Source organism: Antechinus flavipes, chromosome X (assembly GCF_016432865.1).
Source record: "Antechinus flavipes isolate AdamAnt ecotype Samford, QLD, Australia chromosome X, AdamAnt_v2, whole genome shotgun sequence".
In the NCBI taxonomy this organism is placed as follows: domain Eukaryota; kingdom Metazoa; phylum Chordata; class Mammalia; order Dasyuromorphia; family Dasyuridae; genus Antechinus; species Antechinus flavipes.
Window position 1 is genome coordinate 45,298,987 of NC_067404.1, and position 27,902 is coordinate 45,326,888.

At 41.8% G+C, this 27,902-nt stretch overlaps 1 protein-coding gene and 1 pseudogene across 2 annotated transcripts; both read right to left on the reverse strand.

The window, feature by feature from the left end:
- Positions 1 to 831: 831 nt before the first annotated feature.
- On the reverse strand, positions 832 to 11,711 carry LOC127542556 (DDB1- and CUL4-associated factor 10-like). 2 transcript variants are annotated; one of them, XM_051968237.1, is made up of 3 exons: positions 11,702 to 11,711; positions 3,133 to 3,147; positions 832 to 1,919 (listed from the first exon to the last, which is right to left on the reverse strand). In XM_051968237.1, exons 1-3 carry the CDS (start codon positions 11,709 to 11,711, stop codon positions 832 to 834), a joined length of 1,113 nt encoding a protein of 370 aa, XP_051824197.1. The 2 variants fall into 2 exon arrangements, with proteins under 2 accessions (XP_051824197.1, XP_051824196.1); XM_051968236.1 differs by lacking the exons at positions 3,133 to 3,147; positions 11,702 to 11,711 and having other exon boundaries at positions 832 to 2,607.
- Positions 11,712 to 23,913: 12,202 nt separating this feature from the next.
- On the reverse strand, positions 23,914 to 27,147 carry LOC127543013 (DDB1- and CUL4-associated factor 10-like; annotated as a pseudogene).
- Between the last annotated feature and the right edge of the window lie 755 nt (positions 27,148 to 27,902).

Below are 27,902 nucleotides of genomic sequence, written 5' to 3' on the forward strand. Positions count from 1 at the left end.
ACAATTTCTACTACACTATACAGATTGTAGCAAAGAAGATGACAGAAGTCTCTAAATGATGCTTTTCCCATCAGTCAATAATAAATGCTTTCTGCTAAGCCAGCAGAACCTTCTCTTTGCACCACAGGAAAAAGTCCCTTTCTTCACTTCTCAGAGCTGTCAATAAAAACAAGTATATACAGTATGGAAACTAGCAGTTTAACTTCACACAAAGGAAACTAATTACACAGACCTGACAACATTTGGCTAATATTTTACAATAAACAAAATCCCTCATGTTGTGAAAACTAGATTAGCAGTTTCAATAAACTTCAAAGGTCATTATGATAAACTCTAATCTAATACTTATGAGAACATTTTCATCATCTAGTCTTTATAGTGAAATAATGGCCATTTACAAGGGCCAAATGAATGGCAAGATAAAATTTCCCTTGTAACAACCAATATGCCAACATCAGTCTTCTAGGTTTTATTGAGGAGTAGCACCAGTTTCCATCTTCCTGAACCAAAAATCCTGCCCAATGTCTACCAAGAGTCACACCCAGAGAAAAGTCCTTCAAGGGCTACTGTGCAACATAACCAGAGGAACAATGGCACAGGATCAGCAGGAGCAGGGGAATCCTGAGGAGGAAAGACAACGCACAGAGTCTGTCTTAGAGATGTGGTATCAAAAATCCAGTGTTAGACTGAGTACCCCTATGTCATTGTTGGGATGTTCAAGGATCCTTAGGCATGAGGATCTTGAACCCCTTACAGGATCTATAAAGAAAATATTTCACACTAAACAGAAGTTGAACACCAAAAGAGTTCCTGTTTTGATGAGAGTTTTGCCTAAAACTTTGGCTGATACAAAGACACGCGTCCACTAAGGCACCCGGAGGCAATCTGACAATGTGTGGGAGAGAATTTGGTTGTCAGAACCACATCGTTGTGAGAAGAGAGAGAATGAATTTCCTTCAAGGGCCTGGCTCTGCGGGATAAGCAGTCAAAAAGTTCATTGCACTGGGTGTCAAATCCCAATAAGCGGATCCCATAGCCATGTGGGGAAGAAATCAGTCGACCATCAGGGCTGAAACAAGGTTCTTTGATGTACCCACTGCGAACATTAGCTTCCTCAATATAATGAGTCAGTCTGATAGCACAACGAGGTGAAAGGGGTCCAGCTTGAGGCCCATCTATGAATTCATGGACACAGGTCCACTCCTGATCATCTGTATTACTGGAACACCGTAAAAGGACAGCCTGACCTTTAGGATGTACTTCTAAAGATGTAATGCAGTAACCACGATGCCTCCCAACAGGAACTGCTGGTATTACAATTTCAACACTATTACGAGATGACACACTTTCTTCTTGAGAAGATGTACCTGCAGCTGTAGGAGCAGATGAATTTGGAGAAGTAACCTCATGTGAACTCCATGCAGTGCTTCCTGCCCTTATAATTGGATCGCTTCCGTCATCTAAAGAATTTGCCAAGTCAAGATCGTGTAAAATCAGAAGATGACCAGAAGAGGTTGAAATCAGCATTTTGGAACAGTCTGGAGTTAACCTCATGCGCATAAGTAAACGGGTATGAAAGAATGTCTTGTGTGGGCACCCGTCTTCCGTGCACCGGTTAGTGTCCCAAATGATGACATTTCCATCGAATCCTGACGTAACTAAGAGTCTTGTATTAGCATCATACTCAATGTTCTTCACCCAGCTAGTATGACCTTGTAAAGTGCACACTTTAGAGTTTAATTTTCTCAGATCCCAAAGGGCTACTGTAAAGTCATCAGAGCATGTTGCAAACAGTCTATCATCCAGAAACCTGATATTATTTACACAGTTTTCATGCGCTTCAGAAAGCGTTTTTATATGCTTTGAAGATATGGGGTCAAAAAGAAGAACTTCACTCAGTTCACAAGCAACTGTTAACACTGACCCATTGGGGGAGTACCCCATGTTGAAGACGGCGCCCTGGGTGTGGGTGTTGAGGTACAGCGAGTCTGCGGGGTGGATGGATTTGTACAATCTGGTCATCGTGCGGAAGTTGTCTCGGGCCGGGTCTACGTAGTTCCCGCGGCCCAGGCTGCGGCTCTTTAGCAAATGGAAGAGCGGTTTGCCCACTGGGTTCCCGGTGATCCCCACCCACCTGGGCTTTGGGGGACGCAAGCCGGAGGCCGCGGCAGCGAAACGCCTGGGGAAGGTGAAGGCGCGTGGGCAGGCTGCCATGGCGGCGGCCGTGGACTGGGCCGTGGGCAAGTCTTGGGGAGAGGGGACGCGGGGGTCACGGGGGCATCCAGAGCTTGGCTCACCCTTGGCCTGGGTCGCGAGCTTCCCCGAGCTCGACGTCGCCGCCGAGGCTTCTGCCATCACCGGGCCTGCGGCCTGTGTCAGAAAAGGCCCGCGACGACCTTGGGAGTCACACGGCTCGCGGGATTGGCGGGAAGGGCTGGAGGAGAGGTCGCTGGGCTGCAGCAAGGAAGGGGAAGAGGCGGACCGGGCCGCGGCCTCTCCGCTCCCCTCAGGCGGCCGCCCCTGGCTTCGGCTTATGAATCCCAGGTTATTGTCGGCTGGTTCCTCCTCCTCCACCCCGACGGGGCTGCTGGGCCTGACGGGGAACATGACTGATGGCGATGCCGGCAACCAGTCCAACCCTTAAGTCCCGGACTGTCCCTTCAGCCACCGACACAGCCTCCAAAGACCACGCTGCAAGGCACTTCCTCCTGAGCCGCGGCGCTCCACCACCGCAAGATACTTCCGCTCGTGCTGCAGCCTAAGCGCCCCGGTGGGGAAACTGAAGAGAATGTAGAGCCGGAGGGGACCTGAAAGCGTGGACACCACCGCGCCACCAAGCCTTCAGGTTTTCTCCTTGATCTTCAGTCCCCATTACTTCCCCATTATTTACCGAGAGCCCCACGCCCCTCTGAGTCTCTTTAGCTACCCCCTGCTGAGACCCTGTGGGCCTTTGTCCTTCAGTGACCGTTACTTCCCCATGATTAACCGAAACCCCACAACCCCAGAAATCTCTATCTCTTAAGGAAACCTTCTGGTTTCCCAGGTTTCCTTCTTCTTCTTCTTGGGTCACCATTCCTTCCCCGTGCCTCCTAGGGAATCCAGCACCCCGGGAGTCTCTGTCTACTCCTTGACGAGATCTATGAGACCCTATGCTCCTTCGTTCTTGGGACACCATTTGTTCTCCATGACTCATCCAGAAACCCTAAACCTCAGGGGTATCTTCATCTACCCCTTAATGGGAACGTCTGGTTTCTCAGGTTCCTTCTTGTTCTTGGTTCACCATTACTTCCCAACGACACCTCGAGAATCCTGCCACCCCAGGAGTCTCTACTTCCCCCTGCTGAGGCCCGCTGGTCCCTCCCGTTTTCTGCATGTTATTGGGTCACGATTACTTCCCATGACTCCCAGTGAACAGCAAAGTTAGAGATGTCTCTATCTAGCCCTTGATGAGACTGACCTTGTCCATCACTCTCACTCTCACCTTCACTCTCACACTCTCTCTGCCTCTCCCTCCCTCTGTCTCGCCTTCTACTTCTCCTGTGTCGCTGCCTTCCCATCCATCTCTCTCACACATGCATTCCCACATTCACTCTCACCCTCACTCAAGCTCTAACCCTAACCCTCCCCACCTCTCTCCTCTCTCCATGTGGTCTCTTGTTCATGCATGAAATCACTTCCCCATGACAACCAAGAACCCCAGAACCCCCGGTCTCTCTATCTTCCCCTTTATGAGATACGGTGGTCCCTCACGTTTAATGTTTCTTCTTGGGTCACCATTCCTTCCTCATGATTAACTGAGAACCCCCCAAATCAGGCGTCTCTTTAACTGCCCTGGGCTGAGAAGCTATGGTCTCTCATTCATTGGTCAAAATTATTTTGCCATCATGCCTCAAGAACCCTACAATCGGACCCACACTTAACACCGTATACCAAGATAAGATCAAAATGGGTCCATGATTTAGGCATAAAGAACGAGATTATAAATAAATTAGAGGAACATAGGATAGATTATCTCTCAGACTTGTGCAGGAGGAAGAAATTTGTGACCAAAGATGAACTAGAGACCATTACTGATCACAAAATAGAAAATTTTGATTACTTCAAATTAAAAAGCCTTTGTACAAACAAAACTAATGCAAACAAGATTAGAAGGGAAGCAACAAACTGGGAAAACATCTTCACAGTTAAAGGTTCTGATAAAGGCCTCATTTCCAAAATATATAGAGAACTGACTCAAATTTATAAGAAATCAAGCCATTCTCCAATTGATAAATGGTCAAAGGATATGAACAGACAATTTTCAGAGGATGAGATTGAAACTATTACTACTCATATGAAAGAGTGTTCCAAATCACTCTTGATCAGAGAAATACAAATTAAGACAACTCTGAGATACCACTACACACCTGTCAGATTGTCTAAGACGACAGGAAAAAATAATGATGAATGTTAGAGGGGATGCGGGAAAACTGGGACACTGATGCATTGTTGGTGGAGTTGGGAATGAATCCAACATTCTGGAGAGCAATCTGGAATTATGCCCAAAAAATTATCAAACTGTGCATACCCTTTGATCCAGCAGTGCTACTTCTGGGCTTATATCCCAAAGAAATACTAAAGAAGGGAAAGGGACCTGTATGTGCCAAAATGTTTGTGGCAGTCCTATTTGTAGTGGCTAGAAGCTGGAAATTGAATGGATGCCCATCAGTTGGAGAATGGCTGGGTAAATTGTGGTATATGAACGTTATGGAATATTATTGTTCTGTAAGGAATGACCAGCAGGATGAATACAGAGAGGACTGGTGAGACTTACATGAACTGATGCTGAGTGAAATGAGCAGGACCAGGAGATCATTATACACTTCGATAACGATATTGTATGAGGATGTATTCTGATGGAAGAGGATTTCTTTGACAAAGAGATCTAACTCAGTTCCAACTGATCAATGATGGACAGAAGCAGCTACACCCAAAGAAAGAACACTGGGAAATGAATGTAAACTGCATTTTTGTTTTTCTTCCCGGGTTATTTATGCCTTCTGAATCCAATTCTCCCTGTGCAACAAGAGAACTGTTCAGTTCTGTACACATATATTGTATCTAGGATATACTGTGACATAATTAACATATATAGGACTGCTTGCCATCTGGGGGAAGGAGTGGAGGGAGGGAGGGGAAAAATCAGAACAGAAGTGAGTGCAAGGGATAATGTTGTAAAGAATTACCCTGGCACGGGTTCTGTCAATAAAAAGTTATTATAATAAAAAAAAAAAAACTTTGAAAAAAAAATCCCACAATCTACAACCACAAGTGGGTCACCATTATTTATATATGACTAATGGAGAAACCCAAATCTCCAGGAGTCTCTTTAACTACCCCCTGCTGAGACCTGAGAGTCTCTCATTCATGGATCACAATTACTTCCCCATGAATAATCGAGAACCCTACAACCTTCTCCATCTCTTTATATACCCCTTGATTGTCAACGTTATGGTTATTCATTTTTGCTCCTTGTTCTTGAATCACCATTACTTCCCCACAATTAACCCAGTAGCCCACGACCCCAGGAGTCTTTTTTATACCACCTGCTGAGGCCCTATGGCCCCATGTTCATGGATGACCAATAATTACAAATGACAAACGAAAAAGCCCTCCAAATTCAGGAATTTCTTTAATTGACCCCTGCTGGGAAGCTGTGGTCCCGCACTCATGGGTCACAATTATTTCACCATGATGACTCGAGAAACACACAGCCACAGTGTCTTTGCCAACCCCTTGATGAGACTCTATGGTCTGGCTTTCATGAATCACCATTACTTATACATGACTAATCAAGAAACCACAAACTTCAGTAGTCTCTTTAACCATGCCCTGATGAGACCTGAGATTCTCTCATTGATTGATAGCAATTATTTCCCCATGATTAACTGAGAACCCCTGAAATTCATGCATCTTTTTATCTACCTCTTGATGAGACCTTATGGTCATTCATTTTTCCCCTTGTTCTTGAGTCACCAATGCTACCCCATGACTACATGAAAACCCCATAACCAGAAGAGTCTCTTATTCGACCCCTTGCTGAGGTCCTATGGTACCCTGTTTATGAGTGACAAATAACACAATCCCAAGGTGTGCTAGCCTACCCCTTGATGAGACCCTATCATGTTTCAAGGTTCCTCCTTGTTTTTGGTTCACCTTTGTTTCCTGACACCATAAAATCCCAACACTCCAGAAGTCTCTATCTACCTGTTGATGAGGCCTTATGTTCCCTCATGTTTTCACTATGTTCTTTTGTCACCATTACTTCACAATGACTCCCAGCGAACCCTACAGACAGAGGTTCTCTTTATCTACCCCTGGATGAGATGCTGTGGTCTCTTATGTTTTCTTCATGGTCAACATTACTTCTCCATGATGCCTAGAAAATTCCACATCCTAAAAGTGTCTCTACCTACCATTTGAAGAGACTCAATGGTTGTTCATGTTTAATCCTTGTTCTTGGGTCTCCATTACTTCTCATTGACTAACCAAGGACCCCACAACCCCAGGAGTCTCTTTATCTATCCCTTGCTAAGAAAACAGGGTGCCTTGTACGTTGGCCAACACTGCGTCCCAATGACAATGACAATTGATGAGATCCTATGGTCCCTCATGTTTTCTCCTTGTTCTTGGATCACCATTCATTACTCATAACTCCTCATGAACCCAAAAGACACAGGTGTCTCTTTGTTTATGCCTTGGTGAGATACTATGGTCTTTCATATTTAATTATTGTTCTTTGGTCACTATTACTTCCCCATGACTAACTGAGAACCACACAAGTCTAGGAATCTCTTTATCTACCCCCTGCTGAGAAATTATGGTCCCTTTTTCACTAGTTAAAATTAATTCCCCATGAAAACTGGAACCTTTCCCAGTAAGATCTGGAGTGAAGCAAGGTTGCCCACTATCACCATTATTATTCAATATTGTATTAGAAACACTAGCCTCTGCAATAAGAGTCGAGAAAGAGATTAAAAGAATTAGAGTAGGCAATGAGGAAACCAAACTATCACTCTTTTCAGATGATATGATGGTATACCTAGAGAACCCCAGAGATTCTACTAAAAAGCTATTAGAAATAATTCATAATTTTAGCAAAGTAGCAGGATACAAAATAAATCCCCATAAATCCTCAGCATTTTTATACACCACCAACAAAATCCGAGAGCAAGAGATACAAAGAGAAATTCCATTCAAAATAACTGTTGATAGCATAAAATATTTGGGAATCTACCTACCAAAGGAAAGTCAGGAATTATATGAGCAAAATTACAAAAAAGTTTCCACACTATAAAGTCAGACTTAAATAATTGGAAAAATATTAAGTGCTCTTGGATAGGCCGAGTGAATATAATAAAGATGACAATACTCCCTAAACTAATCTATTTATTTAGTACTATACTAATCAGACTTCCAAGAAAATATTTTAATGATCTAGAAAAAATAACAACAAAATTCATATGGAACAATAAAAAGTCGAGAATCTCAAGGGAATTAATGAAAAAAATCAAAGGAAGGTGGTCTAGCTGTACCTGATCTAAAATCATATTATAAAGCAGCAGTCACCAAAACCATTTGGTATTGGCTAAGAAATAGATTAGTGGATCAGTGGAAAAGGTTAGGTTCACAAGACAGAATAGTCAACTATAAGAGACTTCCGGTTAAGATGGCGGAGAGGAGGCACACAGTTGTGTAAGCTCCACGCTTTCTCTCACTATCCATGTCATTACAAGCCTCTGAATTAATGCTTGACTGAAAAAAACCCACAAATAGTTACCAAGAGAAGCCATCCTTGAGATTCGCCAAGAAAGGTCTGTCTTTACTGGAGGGCTGGGACGGTTTTAGATCGGGCGCAGGCAGCGGGTAGCGGCAGTGAGAGCATGGGAGCAGACTGGAGAGGGGGTGGGGAGTGATCGCAGCCGTCTCTGCGGGGAGAGCTTTGCTACAGGTTTGGATACTTTGCCCTGGCAGCAAGTCAGCAGCCCAGCAGAGAAGCTAAAAACACCGGGGCTGAAGAATACAACCCCAAACAGCTGGAGTCTCTCGGGACCTGGCTACCCCTCCTTCCCCCCCCCCCACAGTGACTCAGCACGCTCTGGGATCTCAGAGCGCAGGCGCAGCACAGTCCTGCTAGTGCCTCACTGCTGCCCCCTGCAGTCTGGAGAGGAAGCTCGGTAACACACCCAGCCCCTCCCCCAAAGAAAGACTCCAGTTTTTTCTTTGCTAGTCTGTCTTTGATTATTAGACAGAATGAGCAAGAAACTGAAGAGGACTTTAACCCTTGACAGCTTCTACACAGATAGAGAGCAGACTCTAAATCCTGAGGAGACTAAAAACAGACAGTCTCCAGGTGAATCCCCAAAGGAGGAGATCGTCTGTTCCTCAGCACAGATGAACCTCATAGAAGTAATTAAAAAGGCTCTCACAAGGGAGCTAGAAGAAAAATGGGAGGCTTGGCAAAAGAGCCTGGAGAAGTCAAAGAGAGAGTGGATAAAGAAGTAAAATCCTTGAAAAATAGGATTGGTGAACTGGAAACAGAAAATAGCTCTCTAAAAAACAAAATTGGCGAAATGGAAAAAAATTCCACAGAACAAAAGAACTCAATGGGACAATTAGAAAAAGATTTTTAAAGAGTGAAGAAAATATTTCACTGAAAATCAGAATTGAACAATTGGAATTGAATGACTCGAGGAGACAAGAAGAATCAGTCAAGCAAATCCAAAAAAATCAAACAATTGAGAAAAATGTGAAATACCTTCTGGGGAAGACAACAGACCTGGAAAACAGATCCAGGAGAGACAATCTGAGAATCATCGGACTCCAGAAAAACATGATGAAAAAAAGAGCCTGGACACTATTTTCCAGGAAATTATCAAAGAGAACTGCCCAGAAGTCATAGGAACAGAGGAAAAAATAAACATTGAAAGGATTCATCGATCACCCACTGAAAGGGATCCTAAAATCAAAACACCAAGGAATATAGTGGCCAAATGCCAGAACCCTCAGACGAAGGAAAAAATATTGCAAGCGGCTAGAAAAACCCAATTCAAGTATCAAGGAGCCACAATAAGGATCACCCAGGATCTGGCAGCATCCACATTAAAGGATCGAAGGGCCTGGAATATGATATTCCGAAAGGCTAAGGAACTTGGTATGCAACCAAAAATAACTTACCCAGCGAGAATGAGCATCTTTTTCCAGGGAAGAAGATGGACATTCAACGAAGTAAGCGAATTTCATCTATTTCTGATGAAAAAGCCAGAACTTAACAAAAAGTTTGATCTACAAATATAGAACTCAAGAGAAATCTAAAAAGGTAAAGATTAATCTTGGGAACTATATTTCTGATATAAAGATGTATAAAGAATACATGTATACCTTGTTCTAGAAACTGATGTGGAAAGGACATTGTACCAGAAAAAGGGTAAAGTGGGGGTAGTACATCTCATGAAGAGGCATAGGAAACCTATTATATCTGAGAGAAAGAATGGAGGGGGATGAATATAGTGGGTATCTTACTGCCTTCAGAATTGGCTTTAAGTGAAAAATCTTAAGACATATTCAATCTATGGTGAAACTTCTCCCACCTCATTGAAAAGTGAGAAGGGAAAAGTGAAAAGGGAAGGAATAAGCTAAGCAGAAGGGAATAGGGAAACTGGGAGGGAAAGGGGTAAGATAGGGGGAGGAACTCTAAGGCGGGGGGAGGGATACTAAAAAGGGAGAGCTGTGAGAAGCAAGTGGTACTCACAAGCTTAATACTGGGAAGGGGGGAAAGGGGAAAAAAGGGAGAAAAGCATAAACCAGGGTTAACAAGATGGCAAGTAATACAGAATTGGTCATTCTAACCATAAATGTGAACGGGGTAAACTCCCCCATAAAGAGGAAGCGATTAGCAGAATGGATTAAAAGCCAGAATCCTACAATATGTTGTTTACAGGAAACACACCTGAAGCGGGGAGATACATGCAGGTTAAAGGTAAAAGGTTGGAGCAAAATCTACTATGCTTCAGGTGAAGTCAAAAAAGCAGGGGTAGCCATCCTGATCTCAGATCAAGCTAAAGCAAAAATTGATCTAATTAAAAGAGATAAGGAAGGGCACTATATCTTGCTAAAGGGTAGAATGAATAATGAAGCACTATCTATATTAAACATATATGCACCAAGTGGGGTAGCATCTAAATTCTTAAAAGAGAAATTAAGAGAGCTGCAAGAAGAAATAGACAGTAAAACTATAATAGTGGGAGATCTTAACCTTGCACTCTCAGAATTAGATAAATCAAACCACAAAATAAATAAGAAAGAAGTCAAAGAGGTAAATAGAATACTAGAAAAGTTAGATATGATAGATCTCTGGAGAAAATGTAATGGGGACAGAAAGGAGTACACTTTCTTTTCAGCAGTTCATGGAACCTATACAAAAATTGACCATATATTAGGACATAAAAACCTCAAACTCAAATGCAGTAAGGCAGAAATAGTAAACGCATCCTTTTCAGACCACGATGCAATGAAAATTACATTCAACAAAAAGCCAGGGGGAGTAGACCAAAAAATAATTGGAAACTAAATAATCTCATACTAAAGAATGATTGGGTGAAACAGCAAATCATAGATATAATTAATAACTTCATCCAAGAAAACAATAATAATGAGACATCATACCGAAATGTATGGGATGCAGCCAAAGCGGTAATAAGGGGAATTTTCATATCTCTAGAGGCCTATTTGTATAAAATAGAGAAAGAGAAGGTCAATGAATTGGGCTTGCAACTAAAAATGCTAGAAAAGGAACAAATTAAAAACCCCCAGTCAAACACTAAACTTGAAATTCTAAAAATAAAAGGAGAGATCAATAAAATTGAAAGTAAAAAAACTATTGAATTAATTAATAAAACTAAGAGTTGGTTCTATGAAAAAACCAACAAAATAGACAAACCCTTAGTAAATCTGATTTAAAAAAGGAAAGAGGAAAATCAAATTGTTAGTCTTAAAAATGAAAAGGGAGAACTCACCACTAACGAAGAGGAAATTAGAGCAATAATTAGGAGTTACTTTGCCCAACTTTATGCCAATAAATTCGACAACTTAAATGAAATAGAAAAATACCTCCAAAAATATAGCTTGCCCAAACTAACAGAGGAAGAAGTAAATATCCTAAACAGTCCCATCTCAGAAAAAGAAATAGAACAAACTATCAATCAACTCCCTAAGAAAAAATCCCCAGGACCAGATGGATTTACATGTGAATTCTACCAAACATTTAAAGAACAATTAACTCCAATGCTAAATAAACTATTTGAAAAAATAGGGATTGAAGGAGTCCTACCAAACTCCTTTTATGACACAGACATGGTACTGATACCTAAACCAGGTAGGCTGAAAACAGAGAAAGAAAATTATAGACCAATCTCCCTAATGAATATTGATGCTAAAATCTTAAATAAAATATTAGCAAAAAGATTACAGAAAATCATCCCCAGGATAATACACTATGACCAAGTAGGATTTATACCAGGAATGCAGGGCTGGTTCAATATTAGGAAAACTATTAGCATAATTGACTATATCAATAACCAACCAAACAAAAACCATATGATCATCTCAATAGATGCAGAAAAAGCATTTGATAAAATCCAACATCCATTCCTAATAAAAACACTTGAGAGCATAGGAATAAATGGACTTTTCCTTAAAATAGTCAGGAGCATATATTTAAAACCATCAGTAAGCATCATATGCAATGGGGAAAAACTGGAACCTTTCCCAGTAAGATCTGGAGTGAAGCAAGGTTGCCCACTATCACCATTATTATTTAATATCGTATTAGAAACACTAGCCTCGGCAATAAGAGTCGAGAAAGATATTAAAGGAATTAGAGTAGGCAATGAGGAAACCAAACTATCACTCTTTGCAGATGATATGATGGTATACCTAGAGAACCCCAGAGATTCTACTAAAAAGCTATTAGAAATAATTCATAATTTTAGCAAAGTAGCTGGCTACAAAATAAATCCCCATAAATCCTCAGCATTTTTATACATCACCAACAAAACCCAACAGCAAGAGATACAAAGAGAAATTCCATTCAGAATAACTGTTGATACCATAAAATATTTGGGAATCTATCTACCAAAGGAAAGTCAGGAATTATATGAGCAAAATTATAAAAAAGTCTCCACACAAATAAAGTCAGACTTAAATAATTGGAAAAATATTAAGTGCTCTTGGATCGGCCGAGCGAACATAATAAAGATGACAATACTCCCTAAACTAATCTATTTATTTAGTGCTATACCAATCAGACTTCCAAGAAAATATTTTAATGATCTAGAAAAAATAACAACAAAATTCATATGGAACAATAAAAAGTCGAGAATCTCAAGGGAATTAATGAAAAAAAAAATCAAATGAAGGTGGCCTAGCTGTACCTGATCTAAAATTATATTATAAAGCAGCACCATTTGGTATTGGCTAAGAAATAGATTAGTGGATCAGTGGAAAAGGTTAGGTTCACAAGACAGAATAGTCAACTATAGCAATCTAGTGTTTGACAAACCCAAAGCCCCTAACTTCTGGGAAAAGAATTCATTATTTGATAAAAACTGCTGGGATAATTGGAAATTAGTATGGCAGAAATTAGGCATGGACCCACACTTAACACCATATACCAAGATAAGATCAAAATGGGTCATGACCTAGGCATAAAGAACGAGATTATAAATAAATTAGAGGAACATAGAATAGTTTATCTCTCAGACTTGTGGAGGAGAAAGAAATTTGTGACCAAAGATGAACTAGAGACCATTACTGATCACAAAATAGAAAATTTTGATTACATCAAATTAAAAAGCCTTTGTACAAACAAAACTAATGCAAACAAGATTAGAAGGGAAGCAACAAACTGGGAAAACATCTTCACAGTTAAGGTTCTGATAAAGGCCTCATTTCCAAAATATATAGAGAACTGACTCAAATTTATAAGAAATCAAGCCATTCTCCAATTGATAAATGGTCAAAGGATATGAACAGACAATTTTCAGAGGATGAAATTGAAACTATTACCACTCATATGAAAGAGTGTTCCAAATCATTATTGATCAGAGAAATGCAAATTAAGACAACTCTGAGATACCACTACACACCTGTCAGATTGGCTAAGATGACAGGAAAAAATAATGATGAATGTTGGAGGGGATGCGGGAAAACTGGACACTAATGCATTGTTGGTGGAGTTGTGAACGAATCCAACCATTCTGGAGAGCAATCTGGAATTATGCCCAAAAAGTTATCAAATTGTGCATACCCTTTGATCCAGCAGTGTTTCTATTGGGCTTATATCCCAAAGAAATACTAAAGAAGGGAAAGGGACCTGTATGTGCCAAAATGTTTGTAGCAGCCCTATTTGTAGTGGCTAGAAACTGGAAATGAATGGATGCCCATCAATTGGAGAATGGCTGGGTAAATTGTGGTATATGAATGTTATGGAATATTATTGTTCTGTAAGAAATGACCAGCAGGATGAATACAGAGAGGACTGGCGAGACTTACATGAACTGATGCTGAGTGAAATGAGCAGAACCAGGAGATCATTATACACTTCGACAACGATATTGTATGAGGACATATTTTGATGGAAGTGGATTTCTTTGACAAAGAGACCTGAGTTTCAATTGATAAATGATGGACAGAAGCAGCTACACCCAAAGAAAGAACACTGGGAAACGAATGTGAACTATCTGCATTTTTGTTTTTCTTCCCGGGTTATTTATACCTTCTGAATCCAATTCTCCTGTGCAACAAGAGAACTGTTCGGTTCTGCAAACATATATTGTATCTAGGATATACTGCAACATATCCAACATATTTGAGACTGCTTGCCATCTAGGGGAGGGGGTGGAGGGAGGGAGGGGAAAAATCGGAACAGAAATGAGTGCAAGGGATAATGTTGTAAAAAAAAAAAAATTACCCTGACATGGATTCTGTCAATATAAAGTAATTATTAAATAAAAATTAAAAAAAAAAGAAAATGCAAACCTTAAAAAATAAAAAGAATAGTCAACTATAGCAATCTAGTGTTTGACAAACCCAAAGATCCTAACTTTTGGGATAAGAATTCATTATTTGATAAAAACTACTGGGATAACTGTAAATTAGTATGGCAGAAATTAGGCATGGACCCACACTTAACACCATATACCAAGATAAGATCAAAATGGGTCCATGACCTAGGCATAAAGAATGAGATTATAAATAAATTAGAGGAACATAGGATAGTTTATCTCTTAGACTTGTGGAGGAGAAAGAAATTTGTGACCAAAGATGAACTAGAGACCATTACTGATCACAAAATAGAAAATTTTGATTACATCAAATTAAAAAGCCTTTGTACAAACAAAACTAATGCAAAAAGATTAGAAGGGAAGCAACAAACTGGGAAAACATCTTTACAGTTAAAGGTTCTGATAAAGGCCGCATTTCCAAAATATATAGAGAACTGACCCTAACTTATAAGAAATCAAGCCATTCTCCAATTGATAAATGGTCAAAGGATATGAACAGACAATTTTCAGATGATGAAATTGAAACTATTACCACTCATATGAAAGAGTGTTCCAAATCACTCTTGATCAGAGAAATGCAAATTAAGACAACTCTGAGATACCACTACACACCTGTCAGATTGGCTAAGACGACAGGAAAAAATAATGATGAATGTTGGAGGAGATGCGGGAAAACTGGGACACTGATGCATTGTTGGTGGAGTTGTGAACGAATTCAACCATTCTGGAGAGCAATCTGGAATTATGCCCAAAAAGTTACCAAATTGTGCATACCCTTTGATCCAGCAGTGTTTCTATTGGGCTTATATCCCAAAGAAATACTAAAGAAGGGAAAGGGACCTGTATGTGCTAAAATGTTTGTGGCAGCCCTGTTTGTAGAGGCCAGAAGCTGGAAAATGAATGGATGCCCATCAACTGGAGAATGGCTGGGTAAATTGTGGTATATGAACGTTATGGAATATTATTGTTCGGTAAGAAATGACCAGCAGGATGAATACAGAGAGGACTGGCGGGACTTACATGAACTGATGCTAAGTGAAATGAGCAGAACCAGGAGATCATTATACACTTCGACAACGATATTGTATGAGGATGTATTCTGATGGAAGTGGATTTCTTTGACAAAGAGACCTAACTGAGTTTCAATTGATAAATGATGGACAGAAGCAGCTACACCCAAAAAAAGAACACTGGGAAACGAATATGAACTATTTGCATTTTTGTTTTTCTTCCTGGGTTATTTTTACCTTCTGAATCCAATTCTCCCTGTGTAACAAGAGAACTGTTCGATTCTGCAACATATATTGTATAGGATATACTGCAACATATCTAACATATATAGGACTGCTTGCCATCTAGTGGAGGGGGTGGAGGGAGGGAGGGGAAAAATCGAAACAGAAGCAAGTGCAAGGGATAATGTTATAAAAAAAATTACCCTGGTATGGATTCTGTCAATATAAAGTTATTATTAAATAAAAAAAAGATTATTTCCCCATGACAACAGAGAACCAAACCACATCTGTAGTCACTGTCTACCCCTTCATAGAGTTCTAGAGTCCCTTTGTCTTATCCATGTTCTTTGGTCCCCTGGATTTCCTTATGAATCCCAGTAAATCCAAGAGGACAGGTGGACCTTTACCTACCCCTTGATGAAATGCTATGCTCTCAAATATTTTTATCTTGTTCTTGGGTCACCATTACTACCCCATGACACTTTGAAAACCCCACAAGCCCAGGAATCCCTACCCTTAGATGATACTCTTTGGTCCCTCATATTTTCTCTATATTCTCTGGTCACCATTACTTCCCAGTGACTTCTAGTGAACCACATAGTTACAAAAGTCTCTATATTTACACTCATTAATGTGACCCTATGATCCTTCATTCATGAGTCACCATTATTTACACATGATTAACCCAGAAACCCATATACCAGGAGTCTCTATATACCCCCTGCTGAGACCCAAGAGTCTCTTGTTCATGGGTCACAATTATTTCCTTATGATTAACTGAGAACCCCACAACCCTATGAGTCACTTTATCTACCCTTTGATGACAGCTGATTGTCTCTCATGTTTAATAATCCTTGTTGTTCGGTCACCATTACTTCATCATGACTATCCAAGAACCGCACATCCCCTAGAGTCTTTTTTATCTATCCCCTGCTAAGAATATATGGTCCCATATTCATTGGCTCACATTATTTACCCATGAACCCCCATGAGGGAAACCTTCAACACTAGGGTTGTTCTAACTGTTGATGACACCCTATGATCTTTCATTGTTTCTCCTTGTGCTTCATTCACCATAATTTTGTCCAAACATCTAAATAACCCACCACCACTTGGAGTCGCTATCTACATCCTAATGGGGCCCTAGGGTCACTCATATTTTATCCACATTCTTCAGTCAACATTATTTCTCCATAAATTCTATTCAACCAGAGAGCTACAGATATCCCTTGATCTACCCCTTCATGAGAAGCTACAATCTCTCATGTTTTTCTATTGGTCTTATGTCACCATTACTTCCCCATGATTAAAAAAGAATGCCACAACACTAAAAGTCTCCTTATCTACCCCCTTCTGAGACCCTATGGTCCCTTTATCATCAGTGGCCATTATTTCCCCATGATTAACTGAGAAACCCACAACACCATAAGTGTTGTTAATAACTGCTTGATTAGGCCCCATGGTCCTTCACGTTTTCTCCTTGTTTTTGAATCATTACTTTGAAATGACTAACCCATCACTCCATAATGCAATGAGTCTCTTAAATCTACCCCCTGCTGAGATCCTATGGTCCCTTGTTCATGGGTGACCAATAATTACAAATGAAAAACCAAGAAACCCACATCTTGAGGAGTATGATTATCTACCACTGATGAGACCCTATGGTCCTTCATGTTACCATTACTTTCCAATGATTAACCAAGAATTTATCTACCACTTAATGAAAGCATGGTTTCTGAGCTTTTCATCTCATAGTTGGGACACCATTACTTCTCCATGACTCCTTGTGGAAACCCAAAAGCACAGGACTCTCTTTGTGTACCCCTTAGTGAAACCCTAAGGCCCTTCATTCTTCTGACAAGATTTCTTCACTATGACAACTGAGAAATCCACAATCCCAGGAATCTCTTTCTTTTCCCCCTGCTGAGAAAATATGCTCCCCTGTTTATTGGTTGCCATTGCTTCCCAATGACGCCTAGAAAATCCCACAATCCCGGTGTCTCTATCTACCTTGGGTGAGACCTGATGGTCCCTCGTGTTTTCTCCTTGTTCTTGAGTCATCATTACATTCACATGACCCCACAGACCCTGGAGTCTCATTATCTACCCCTTGCTGAGAAAAGATGGTCCCTCATTCATTGGTCAACATTACTTTTCCATGACAATAGTGAACCACACAAACCCAGGGTTCTGTTGATCTATCCACTGATGAGACCCTATGATCTTTCATGGTTTTTCCTTGTTCTTGGTTCACTTTTACTTTCTTATAACATATTGAGAATCCCACCACCCCTAGAGTCACTATCTACCCCTTCATTGGGTCCTAGGATACCTCTTGTTTTATCCATTTTCTTTCATCACTATTACCCATGAATCCCAGGGAACTCCAGAGGACATGTGTCCCTTTACCTACTCCTTGAGGAGACACTATGCTCTCAAATGTTTTTATCTTGTTATTGGGTCACATTACTTTCCCATGATGCTTTGAAAACCCCACAACCACAGGAGTCTCTATCTACCCCTAGATGAGGCTCTTTGGTCCCTCTTGTTTTCTCTACATCCTTTGGTCACCATTACTTCCCCATGATTCCTAGTGATCCTCATAGATAAAATAGTCTCTATATCTACCACTTGATGTTACCCTATACTCCATCATTCATGGATCACAATTATTTGCACATGACTCATCCACAAAGCCAGAACTACAGGAATCTTTATCTATTCCCTGCTGAGACCCAATAGTCTCTCATTCATGGATCACAATTATTTTCTTATGAACAACCAAGAACCCCCCAAGTCTCTTTATCTACCCCTTGACGAAATCCTATAATCCTTCATGGTGTCTCCTTTTCTTGAGTCACCATTACATCCCCATGACTAACTGAGAACCCCACAAAACCAAGGAGGTTCTTCATGTAGCACCTGCTGAGATCTTACAGTCCCTTCTTGTAGGTAATCAATCATTACACATAAAAAACCATGAAGTCCACATCCCTAGGAGTATCCTTATCTATTCCTTGATGAGAATCTGTGATCCTTTGTTCTTGGGACATCATTAGTTCCCCTTGACTCATTGAGAAACCACAAACTCCATAGCTTTCTTTATCTAACCTGTGTGGAGACCCTGTGGTCTGTTGTTCATGTGTGACCCTGACTTCCACATGACAACCAAAACCTCAAAATCGCAGGAGGCACTTTTCCTTGCCCTGATGAGAAGCTATGCTCCCTTGTTCATTGGTCACCATTATTTTGTCATGAATAAACAATAACTCCACAACCCCAGGAGTCTCTTGATGTACACCCTGCAGAGCTCCAATAGTCCCTTTTTGAAAGGCTACCAATAATTACAAATATAAAACCAAAACCCCCAAATTCCCAAGAGTATTTCTAGATACTCGTTGATGAGACCCTATAGTCCTTCATGTTTTCTCCATTTTCTTCAGACACTATTACTTTCCCATGATTAACCGAGAACCCCACAACCCAAGAAATCTCTTTGCCTATCACATAAGGAGAACAGGGTTTCTTAGGGTTTTTTCCTTATTCTTGGCTCACCATTACTTCTCCATGACTTCCAGGGAAACTCAGAACTCCTTGAGTCATTCTACCCCTTGAGAAGACCCTAAGGTCCCTCATTCTTGGGACACCATAAATTCCACATGACTCATAGAGAAAACCAAAACCCCAGAAATCTCTTTATCTACCCTCTGCTAAGACCCTGTGTGTTCATCTGTGACCATTATTTCCCCATGACCACTGAAAACCCTGCAGCCTCAAGAGTCTCTTTTCCCTTCCCCTGCTGAGAGAATATGTTCCTTGTTCAGATGGCACCATTTCTTCCCATGAATAACCGAGAATTCCACAACCCCAGGAGTCTCATTATCTACCACCTGCTGAGAAACTATGATCCTTTGGTTCACTGGTCAACATTACTTCCCCATGACAACAGAGAACCCCATAAACCCAGATTCTGTTGATTTACACCTTGATGAGACCCTATGATATTTCAACGTTTCTCTCTTTTCTTGGCTCATTTTTACTTCCCCATGACACCTTGAGAACCCCACCACCCCTGGAGTCTCTATCAACCCCTAGGGTCTTTCATGTTTTATCCATGTTTTTCAGTCACCATTATTTCTCCCATTAATTCCGGTCAACTTCAGAGCCACAAGTATCCCTTTATTTACCCTCCTGCTGAGAAACTATAGTCCCTTGTACACTAGTAAACATTATTTCCCCATGACAACAGAGAACCCCACAACCCAAGACTTCTGCTGACCTATTCCTTCATGAGACCCTATCATCTTTCATGGTTTCTCCTTGTTCTTGGTTCACCACAGCTTTGCCCAGACATCTCAAGAACCCCACCATACCCAGAGTCACTATCTATCCCCTGATAGGGTCCTAGGGTCCCTCTTGTCTTATCCATGTTCTTTGGTCACCTGGACTTCCTTATGAATCCCAGAAGACAGGTATCCTTTTATCTACTCTTTGATGACCCACTATGCTCTCAAATGTTTTTATCTTGTTCTTGGGACACCACTACTTCCCCATTATGCTTTGAAAACAGCACAACCACAAGAGTCTCTAACTACCCCTAGATGAGACTCTTTGGTCCCTCATGTTTTCTTTATATTCTCTGGTCACCATTACTTCCTGATGACTCCTAGTAAACCACATAGTTACAAGAGTCTCTGTATTTATCCCTTAATGTGATTTGATAATCCATCATTCATGGGTCACCATTATTTGCACATGACTAATCCAGAAAATCACAACCACAGGAATCTCTTTATCGAACCCCTGCTGAGACTTGTTACTCTCATTCATGGGTCACAATTATTTCCTTAAGTTTAACCAAGAACTCCACAAACCCATGCGTCACTTTATCTACCCTTTCATGAGAGCCAATTCTCTCTCGTGTTGAATCCTTGTTCTTCTGTCACCATTACTACCCCATGACTATCCAAGAACCCCAAAACCTCAGGAGTCTTTTTACCTACCCCCTGCTTAGAATCTATGTTCCCTCATTTATTGGTCACCATTATTTCCCCATGACAACAGAGAAACCCAAAAATCCTGGGAGGCTCTTTCCCTTGAACCTGCTGAGAACCTATGCTTTCTTGTTCATCACCATTGCTTCTCCATGAATAACCAAGAATTCTACAACCCCAGGAGTCTCTTGATGGACATCCTGCTAAGATCCTATGGTCCCTTGTTGATGGCTGACCAATAATTACAAAGGAAAAACGAAGAACCTCAAAGCCCCCATCTGCCCCTTCTTGAGACCTTATGGTCTTTCATGTTTTCTCCTTTTTCTTCAATCACCATTACTTTCCCATGATTAACCAAGAACCCCACAACCCAAGAAATCTTTGTCTATTACATAAAACTCTTGGTTTCTGAGAATTTTTCTTGTTCTTGGCTCACCATTGCTTTTCCATGACTCCTAGGGAAACCCAGAACCCTGAGGTCCCTCATTTTTGGGACACCATTAATTACACATGACTCGAGAAAACAAAAACCCCAGAAGTCACTATCTACCATCTGCTGAGACCCTGTGTTCTGTTGTTCATCTGTGACTGTTACTTTCCCCTGACAATACAGAACCCCACACTCCCAGGGTTCTGCTGATCTAATCCTTGATGACACCCTATGATCTTTCATCATTTCCACTTGTCCTTTGTTCATCCTTACTTCATCCAAAAACCTCAAGAACCCCACCATCCCTGATGTCACTATCTATACTCTGATGGGGCCCTAGGGTCACTCATACTTTATCCATGTTCATTGCTCACCATTACTTTGCCATAAAATCCAGTCAATCACAGAGCCACAGGTATCCCTTTATGTACCCCTTGATGAGAAGCTATGATCTCTCATATTTGTGTCTTGGTTTTCTGTCACCATTGCTTCACCATGATTAATGAAGAACTCCAGGAATCTAAGAGTCTTTAACTACCACATGCTGAGACCCTATGGTCCCTTTATCACAGGTGACTATTATTTCCCCATGATTAACTGAAAACCACACACCATGAGACTCCTTAACTACCACTTGATGACACCTTTTGACTCTGCATGTTTTCTTCTGGTTCTTGGATCACATTTACTACCCCATGGCTAACTGAGAACACTACAACGCAATGTGTCTCTATGTGCTCCTTGATGAGACTATATAGTCCATGTTTTCTCCTTATTCTTGAATCACCATTACTTTTCAATGGCTAACCCATCACCCTATGGCCCCAGGGGTCTTTTAAATAACCCCTGCAGAGATCTTACAGTCCCTTGTTCATGGATGACCAAAAATTATAAATGACAAACCAAGAACTCCCACATCATTAGGAAAATCCTTACCTACCCACGATGAGACCCTATGGTGCTTCATGTTTTCTCCTTTTTCTTAAGTCACTTCATGAGTAACCAAGAACCCATAACCCTAGGAGTTGTTTTACCTACTCCCTGCTGAGACCTGTGGTTTCTTGTTTACCAGCAATCATTACTGACCCAGAACAAAAGGAGAAACCCACAATCCCATGAGTATCCGTAACTACCCCTTGATGAGACCGTATGATCGTGCTCGCCATTACTTCCCCATGATGTCCCGAGAGCACCACAACACAGGATTCTCTTGATCTACCTCCTGCTGAGAACCTATGGTCCCGCATTCATTGCTCAACATTACTACCCCAGGACTACCCGAGAACCTCACAACCCCACAACACAAAAATCTCTTTATCTAAACCTTGATGAGACCCTATGGTCCTTCATATTTGCTCCTTGTTCTTTTTTATTTTTGCACACACACAAAGTGGTTTTTATTTTGTCTTCTGGCAACATTTTTCTACAGAAAAGCATCTCCAAATTACATAACCAAATCAGTGAGAAATGACTGAGTTGACAGAAATTTCCCCAAAATATGAGGAATGTATCTACTGACTTAAATAAGGCACATTTGTACATCTGAATGATTGGTTACAAGTGTTTATTAAGAAATGTCACATATATTGATTACTGGAATATTAAGGTACAAAAAATTACCCTTTTCTTTTTGGAATGAAATTCTTAGAATCCACTTGGATCAACAGGTTTTCCAACTGCTCTCATTTGGTATAATTATATCCATATTTTTGTAACTCTGAAATTTACTGCCAAAGCTGGGAGATGTATTCTCTGGACCCACAGCTAGGCCAGAGCTACTACTTCTATTAATAATCTAACTCTTTACAAATATTCTACAAATAAAGATCAACTAAAGTAATATTTTAATACATGTAAGTATCAATGCTAGTTACTTAGCCATAACACAGGGTGGGAGGATGTTTGCATTGGCAAGGCAACCTGGGAATAACAGTCATTTCTTGAGGATGGCCCTGATTATTGCTCGTGGGGCAATGCCTTTCAGGCCCATGACAAAAAGCAAAGAAGAAAAGAAAGGAAGGAAGGAAGCAAAAGAAAAGGGGAAAAACGACTTCCAGCCCTGGTTTAAATATGGAACCTATTCAGTATATGCTCTTATGTTATATTCCATTCAATACACTCACAGCATAAATAATATCATAACTAGACAATTAGCCTGGAAACAGTGCTGAAGTTCTCAATTAACAAATATAACACTAATGAAACAAATTAAATGCTCTCAAAAAACTCAGTATTCTTACACACATTGGTCCCCATGGGAATAAGGGAAGAAAGCAGAGTAAAAGGGGGCATTTTTACTCACTGATCTGCCCCAGGTAGTGTAACAATTTCTACTACACTATACAGATTGTAGCAAAGAAGATGACAGAAGTCTCTAAATGATGCTTTTCCCATCAGTCAATAATAAATGCTTTCTGCTAAGCCAGCAGAACCTTCTCTTTGCACCACAGGAAAAAGTCCCTTTCTTCACTTCTCAGAGCTGTCAATAAAAACAAGTATATACAGTATGGAAACTAGCAGTTTAACTTCACACAAAGGAAACTAATTACACAGACCTGACAACATTTGGCTAATATTTTACAATAAACAAAATCCCTCATGTTGTGAAAACTAGATTAGCAGTTTCAATAAACTTCAAAGGTCATTATGATAAACTCTAATCTAATACTTATGAGAACATTTTCATCATCTAGTCTTTATAGTGAAATAATGGCCATTTACAAGGGCCAAATGAATGGGCAAGATAAAATTTCCCTTGTAACAACCAATATGCCAACATCAGTCTTCTAGGTTTTATTGAGGAGTAGCACCAGTTTCCATCTTCCTGAACCAAAAATCCTGCCCAATGTCTACCAAGAGTCACACCCAGAGAAAAGTCCTTCAAGGGCTACTGTGCAACATAACCAGAGGAACAATGGCACAGGATCAGCAGGAGCAGGGGAATCCTGAGGAGGAAAGACAACGCACAGAGTCTGTCTTAGAGATGTGGTATCAAAAATCCAGTGTTAGACTGAGTACCCCTATGTCATTGTTGGGATGTTCAAGGATCCTTAGGCATGAGGATCTTGAACCCCTTACAGGATCTATAAAGAAAATATTTCACACTAAACAGAAGTTGAACACCAAAAGAGTTCCTGTTTTGATGAGAGTTTTGCCTAAAACTTTGGCTGATACAAAGACACGCGTCCACTAAGGCACCCGGAGGCAATCTGACAATGTGTGGGAGAGAATTTGGTTGTCAGAACCACATCGTTGTGAGAAGAGAGAGAATGAATTTCCTTCAAGGGCCTGGCTCTGCGGGATAAGCAGTCAAAAAGTTCATTGCACTGGGTGTCAAATCCCAATAAGCGGATCCCATAGCCATGTGGGGAAGAAATCAGTCGACCATCAGGGCTGAAACAAGGTTCTTTGATGTACCCACTGCGAACATTAGCTTCCTCAATATAATGAGTCAGTCTGATAGCACAACGAGGTGAAAGGGGTCCAGCTTGAGGCCCATCTATGAATTCATGGACACAGGTCCACTCCTGATCATCTGTATTACTGGAACACCGTAAAAGGACAGCCTGACCTTTAGGATGTACTTCTAAAGATGTAATGCAGTAACCACGATGCCTCCCAACAGAACTGCTGGTATTACAATTTCAACACTATTACGAGATGACACACTTTCTTCTTGAGAAGATGTACCTGCAGCTGTAGGAGCAGATGAATTTGGAGAAGTAACCTCATGTGAACTCCATGCAGTGCTTCCTGCCCTTATAATTGGATCGCTTCCGTCATCTAAAGAATTTGCCAAGTCAAGATCGTGTAAAATCAGAAGATGACCAGAAGAGGTTGAAATCAGCATTTTGGAACAGTCTGGAGTTAACCTCATGCGCATAAGTAAACGGGTATGAAAGAATGTCTTGTGTGGGCACCGTCTTCCGTGCACCGGTTAGTGTCCCAAATGATGACATTTCCATCGAATCCTGACGTAACTAAGAGTCTTGTATTAGCATCATACTCAATGTTCTTCACCCAGCTAGTATGACCTTGTAAAGTGCACACTTTAGAGTTTAATTTTCTCAGATCCCAAAGGGCTACTGTAAAGTCATCAGAGCATGTTGCAAACAGTCTATCATCCAGAAACCTGATATTATTTACACAGTTTTCATGCGCTTCAGAAAGCGTTTTTATATGCTTTGAAGATATGGGGTCAAAAAGAAGAACTTCACTCAGTTCACAAGCAACTGTTAACACTGACCCATTGGGGGAGTACCCCATGTTGAAGACGGCGCCCTGGGTGTGGGTGTTGAGGTACAGCGAGTCTGCGGGGTGGATGGATTTGTACAATCTGGTCATCGTGCGGAAGTTGTCTCGGGCCGGGTCTACGTAGTTCCCGCGGCCCAGGCTGCGGCTCTTTAGCAAATGGAAGAGCGGTTTGCCCACTGGGTTCCCGGTGATCCCCACCCACCTGGGCTTTGGGGGACGCAAGCCGGAGGCCGCGGCAGCGAAACGCCTGGGGAAGGTGAAGGCGCGTGGGCAGGCTGCCATGGCGGCGGCCGTGGACTGGGCCGTGGGCAAGTCTTGGGGAGAGGGGACGCGGGGGTCACGGGGGCATCCAGAGCTTGGCTCACCCTTGGCCTGGGTCGCGAGCTTCCCCGAGCTCGACGTCGCCGCCGAGGCTTCCGCCATCACCGGGCCTGCGGCCTGTGTCAGAAAAGGCCCGCGACGACCTTGGGAGTCACACGGCTCGCGGGATTGGCGGGAAGGGCTGGAGGAGAGGTCGCTGGGCTGCAGCAAGGAAGGGGAAGAGGCGGACCGGGCCGCGGCCTCTCCGCTCCCCTCAGGCGGCCGCCCCTGGCTTCGGCTTATGAATCCCAGGTTATTGTCGGCTGGTTCCTCCTCCTCCACCCGACGGGGCTGCTGGGCCTGACGGGGAACATGACTGATGGCGATGCCGGCAACCAGTCCAACCCTTAAGTCCCGGACTGTCCCTTCAGCCACCGACACAGCCTCCAAAGACCACGCTGCAAGGCACTTCCTCCTGAGCCGCGGCGCTCCACCACCGCAAGATACTTCCGCTCGTGCTGCAGCCTAAGCGCCCCGGTGGGGAAACTGAAGAGAATGTAGAGCCGGAGGGGACCTGAAAGCGTGGACACCACCGCGCCACCAAGCCTTCAGGTTTTCTCCTTGATCTTCAGTCCCCATTACTTCCCCATTATTTACCGAGAGCCCCACGCCCCTCTGAGTCTCTTTAGCTACCCCCTGCTGAGACCCTGTGGGCCTTTGTCCTTCAGTGACCGTTACTTCCCCATGATTAACCGGAAACCCCACAACCCCAGAAATCTCTATCTCTTAAGGAAACCTTCTGGTTTCCCAGGTTTCCTTCTTCTTCTTCTTGGGTCACCATTCCTTCCCGTGCCTCCTAGGGAATCCAGCACCCCGGGAGTCTCTGTCTACTCCTTGACGAGATCTATGAGACCCTATGCTCCTTCGTTCTTGGGACACCATTTGTTCTCCATGACTCATCCAGAAACCCTAAACCTCAGGGGTATCTTCATCTACCCCTTAATGGGAACGTCTGGTTTCTCAGGTTCCTTCTTGTTCTTGGTTCACCATTACTTCCCAACGACACCTCGAGAATCCTGCCACCCCAGGAGTCTCTACTTCCCCCTGCTGAGGCCCGCTGGTCCCTCCCGTTTTCTGCATGTTATTGGGTCACGATTACTTCCCATGACTCCCAGTGAACAGCAAAGTTAGAGATGTCTCTATCTAGCCCTTGATGAGACTGACCTTGTCCATCACTCTCACTCTCACCTTCACTCTCACACTCTCTCTGCCTCTCCTCCCTCTGTCTCGCCTTCTACTTCTCCTGTGTCGCTGCCTTCCCATCCATCTCTCTCACACATGCATTCCCACATTCACTCTCACCCTCACTCAAGCTCTAACCCTAACCCTCCCCACCTCTCTCCTCTCTCCATGTGGTCTCTTGTTCATGCATGAAATCACTTCCCCATGACAACCAAGAACCCCAGAACCCCCGGTCTCTCTATCTTCCCCTTTATGAGATACGGTGGTCCCTCACGTTTAATGTTTCTTCTTGGGTCACCATTCCTTCCTCATGATTAACTGAGAACCCCCCCAAATCAGGCGTCTCTTTAACTGCCCTGGGCTGAGAAGCTATGGTCTCTCATTCATTGGTCAAAATTATTTTGCCATCATGCCTCAAGAACCCTACAATCGGACCCACACTTAACACCGTATACCAAGATAAGATCAAAATGGGTCCATGATTTAGGCATAAAGAACGAGATTATAAATAAATTAGAGGAACATAGGATAGATTATCTCTCAGACTTGTGCAGGAGGAAGAAATTTGTGACCAAAGATGAACTAGAGACCATTACTGATCACAAAATAGAAAATTTTGATTACTTCAAATTAAAAAGCCTTTGTACAAACAAAACTAATGCAAACAAGATTAGAAGGGAAGCAACAAACTGGGAAAACATCTTCACAGTTAAAGGTTCTGATAAAGGCCTCATTTCCAAAATATATAGAGAACTGACTCAAATTTATAAGAAATCAAGCCATTCTCCAATTGATAAATGGTCAAAGGATATGAACAGACAATTTTCAGAGGATGAGATTGAAACTATTACCACTCATATGAAAGAGTGTTCCAAATCACTCTTGATCAGAGAAATGCAAATTAAGACAACTCTGAGATACCACTACACACCTGTCAGATTGTCTAAGACGACAGGAAAAAATAATGATGAATGTTAGAGGGGATGCGGGAAAACGGGGACACTGATGCATTGTTGGTGGAGTTGGGAATGAATCCAACATTCTGGAGAGCAATCTGGAATTATGCCCAAAAAGTTATCAAACTGTGCATACCCTTTGATCCAGCAGTGCTACTTCTGGGCTTATACCCCAAAGAAATACTAAAGAAGGGAAAGGGACCTGTATGTGCCATAATGTTTGTGGCAGTCCTATTTGTAGTGGCTAGAAGCTGGAAATTGAATGGATGCCCATCAGTTGGAGAATGGCTGGGTAAATTGTGGTATATGAATGTTATGGAATATTATTGTTCTGTAAGGAATGACCAGCAGGATGAATACAGCGAGGACTGGCGAGACTTACATGAACTGAT

What these genes read in the sequence shown, in the direction of transcription:
- LOC127542556 (XM_051968236.1), bottom strand. Translation starts at nt 2,607, where the DNA reads ATGTTCCCCGTCAGGCCCAGCAGCCCCGTCGGGGTGGAGGAGGAGGAA.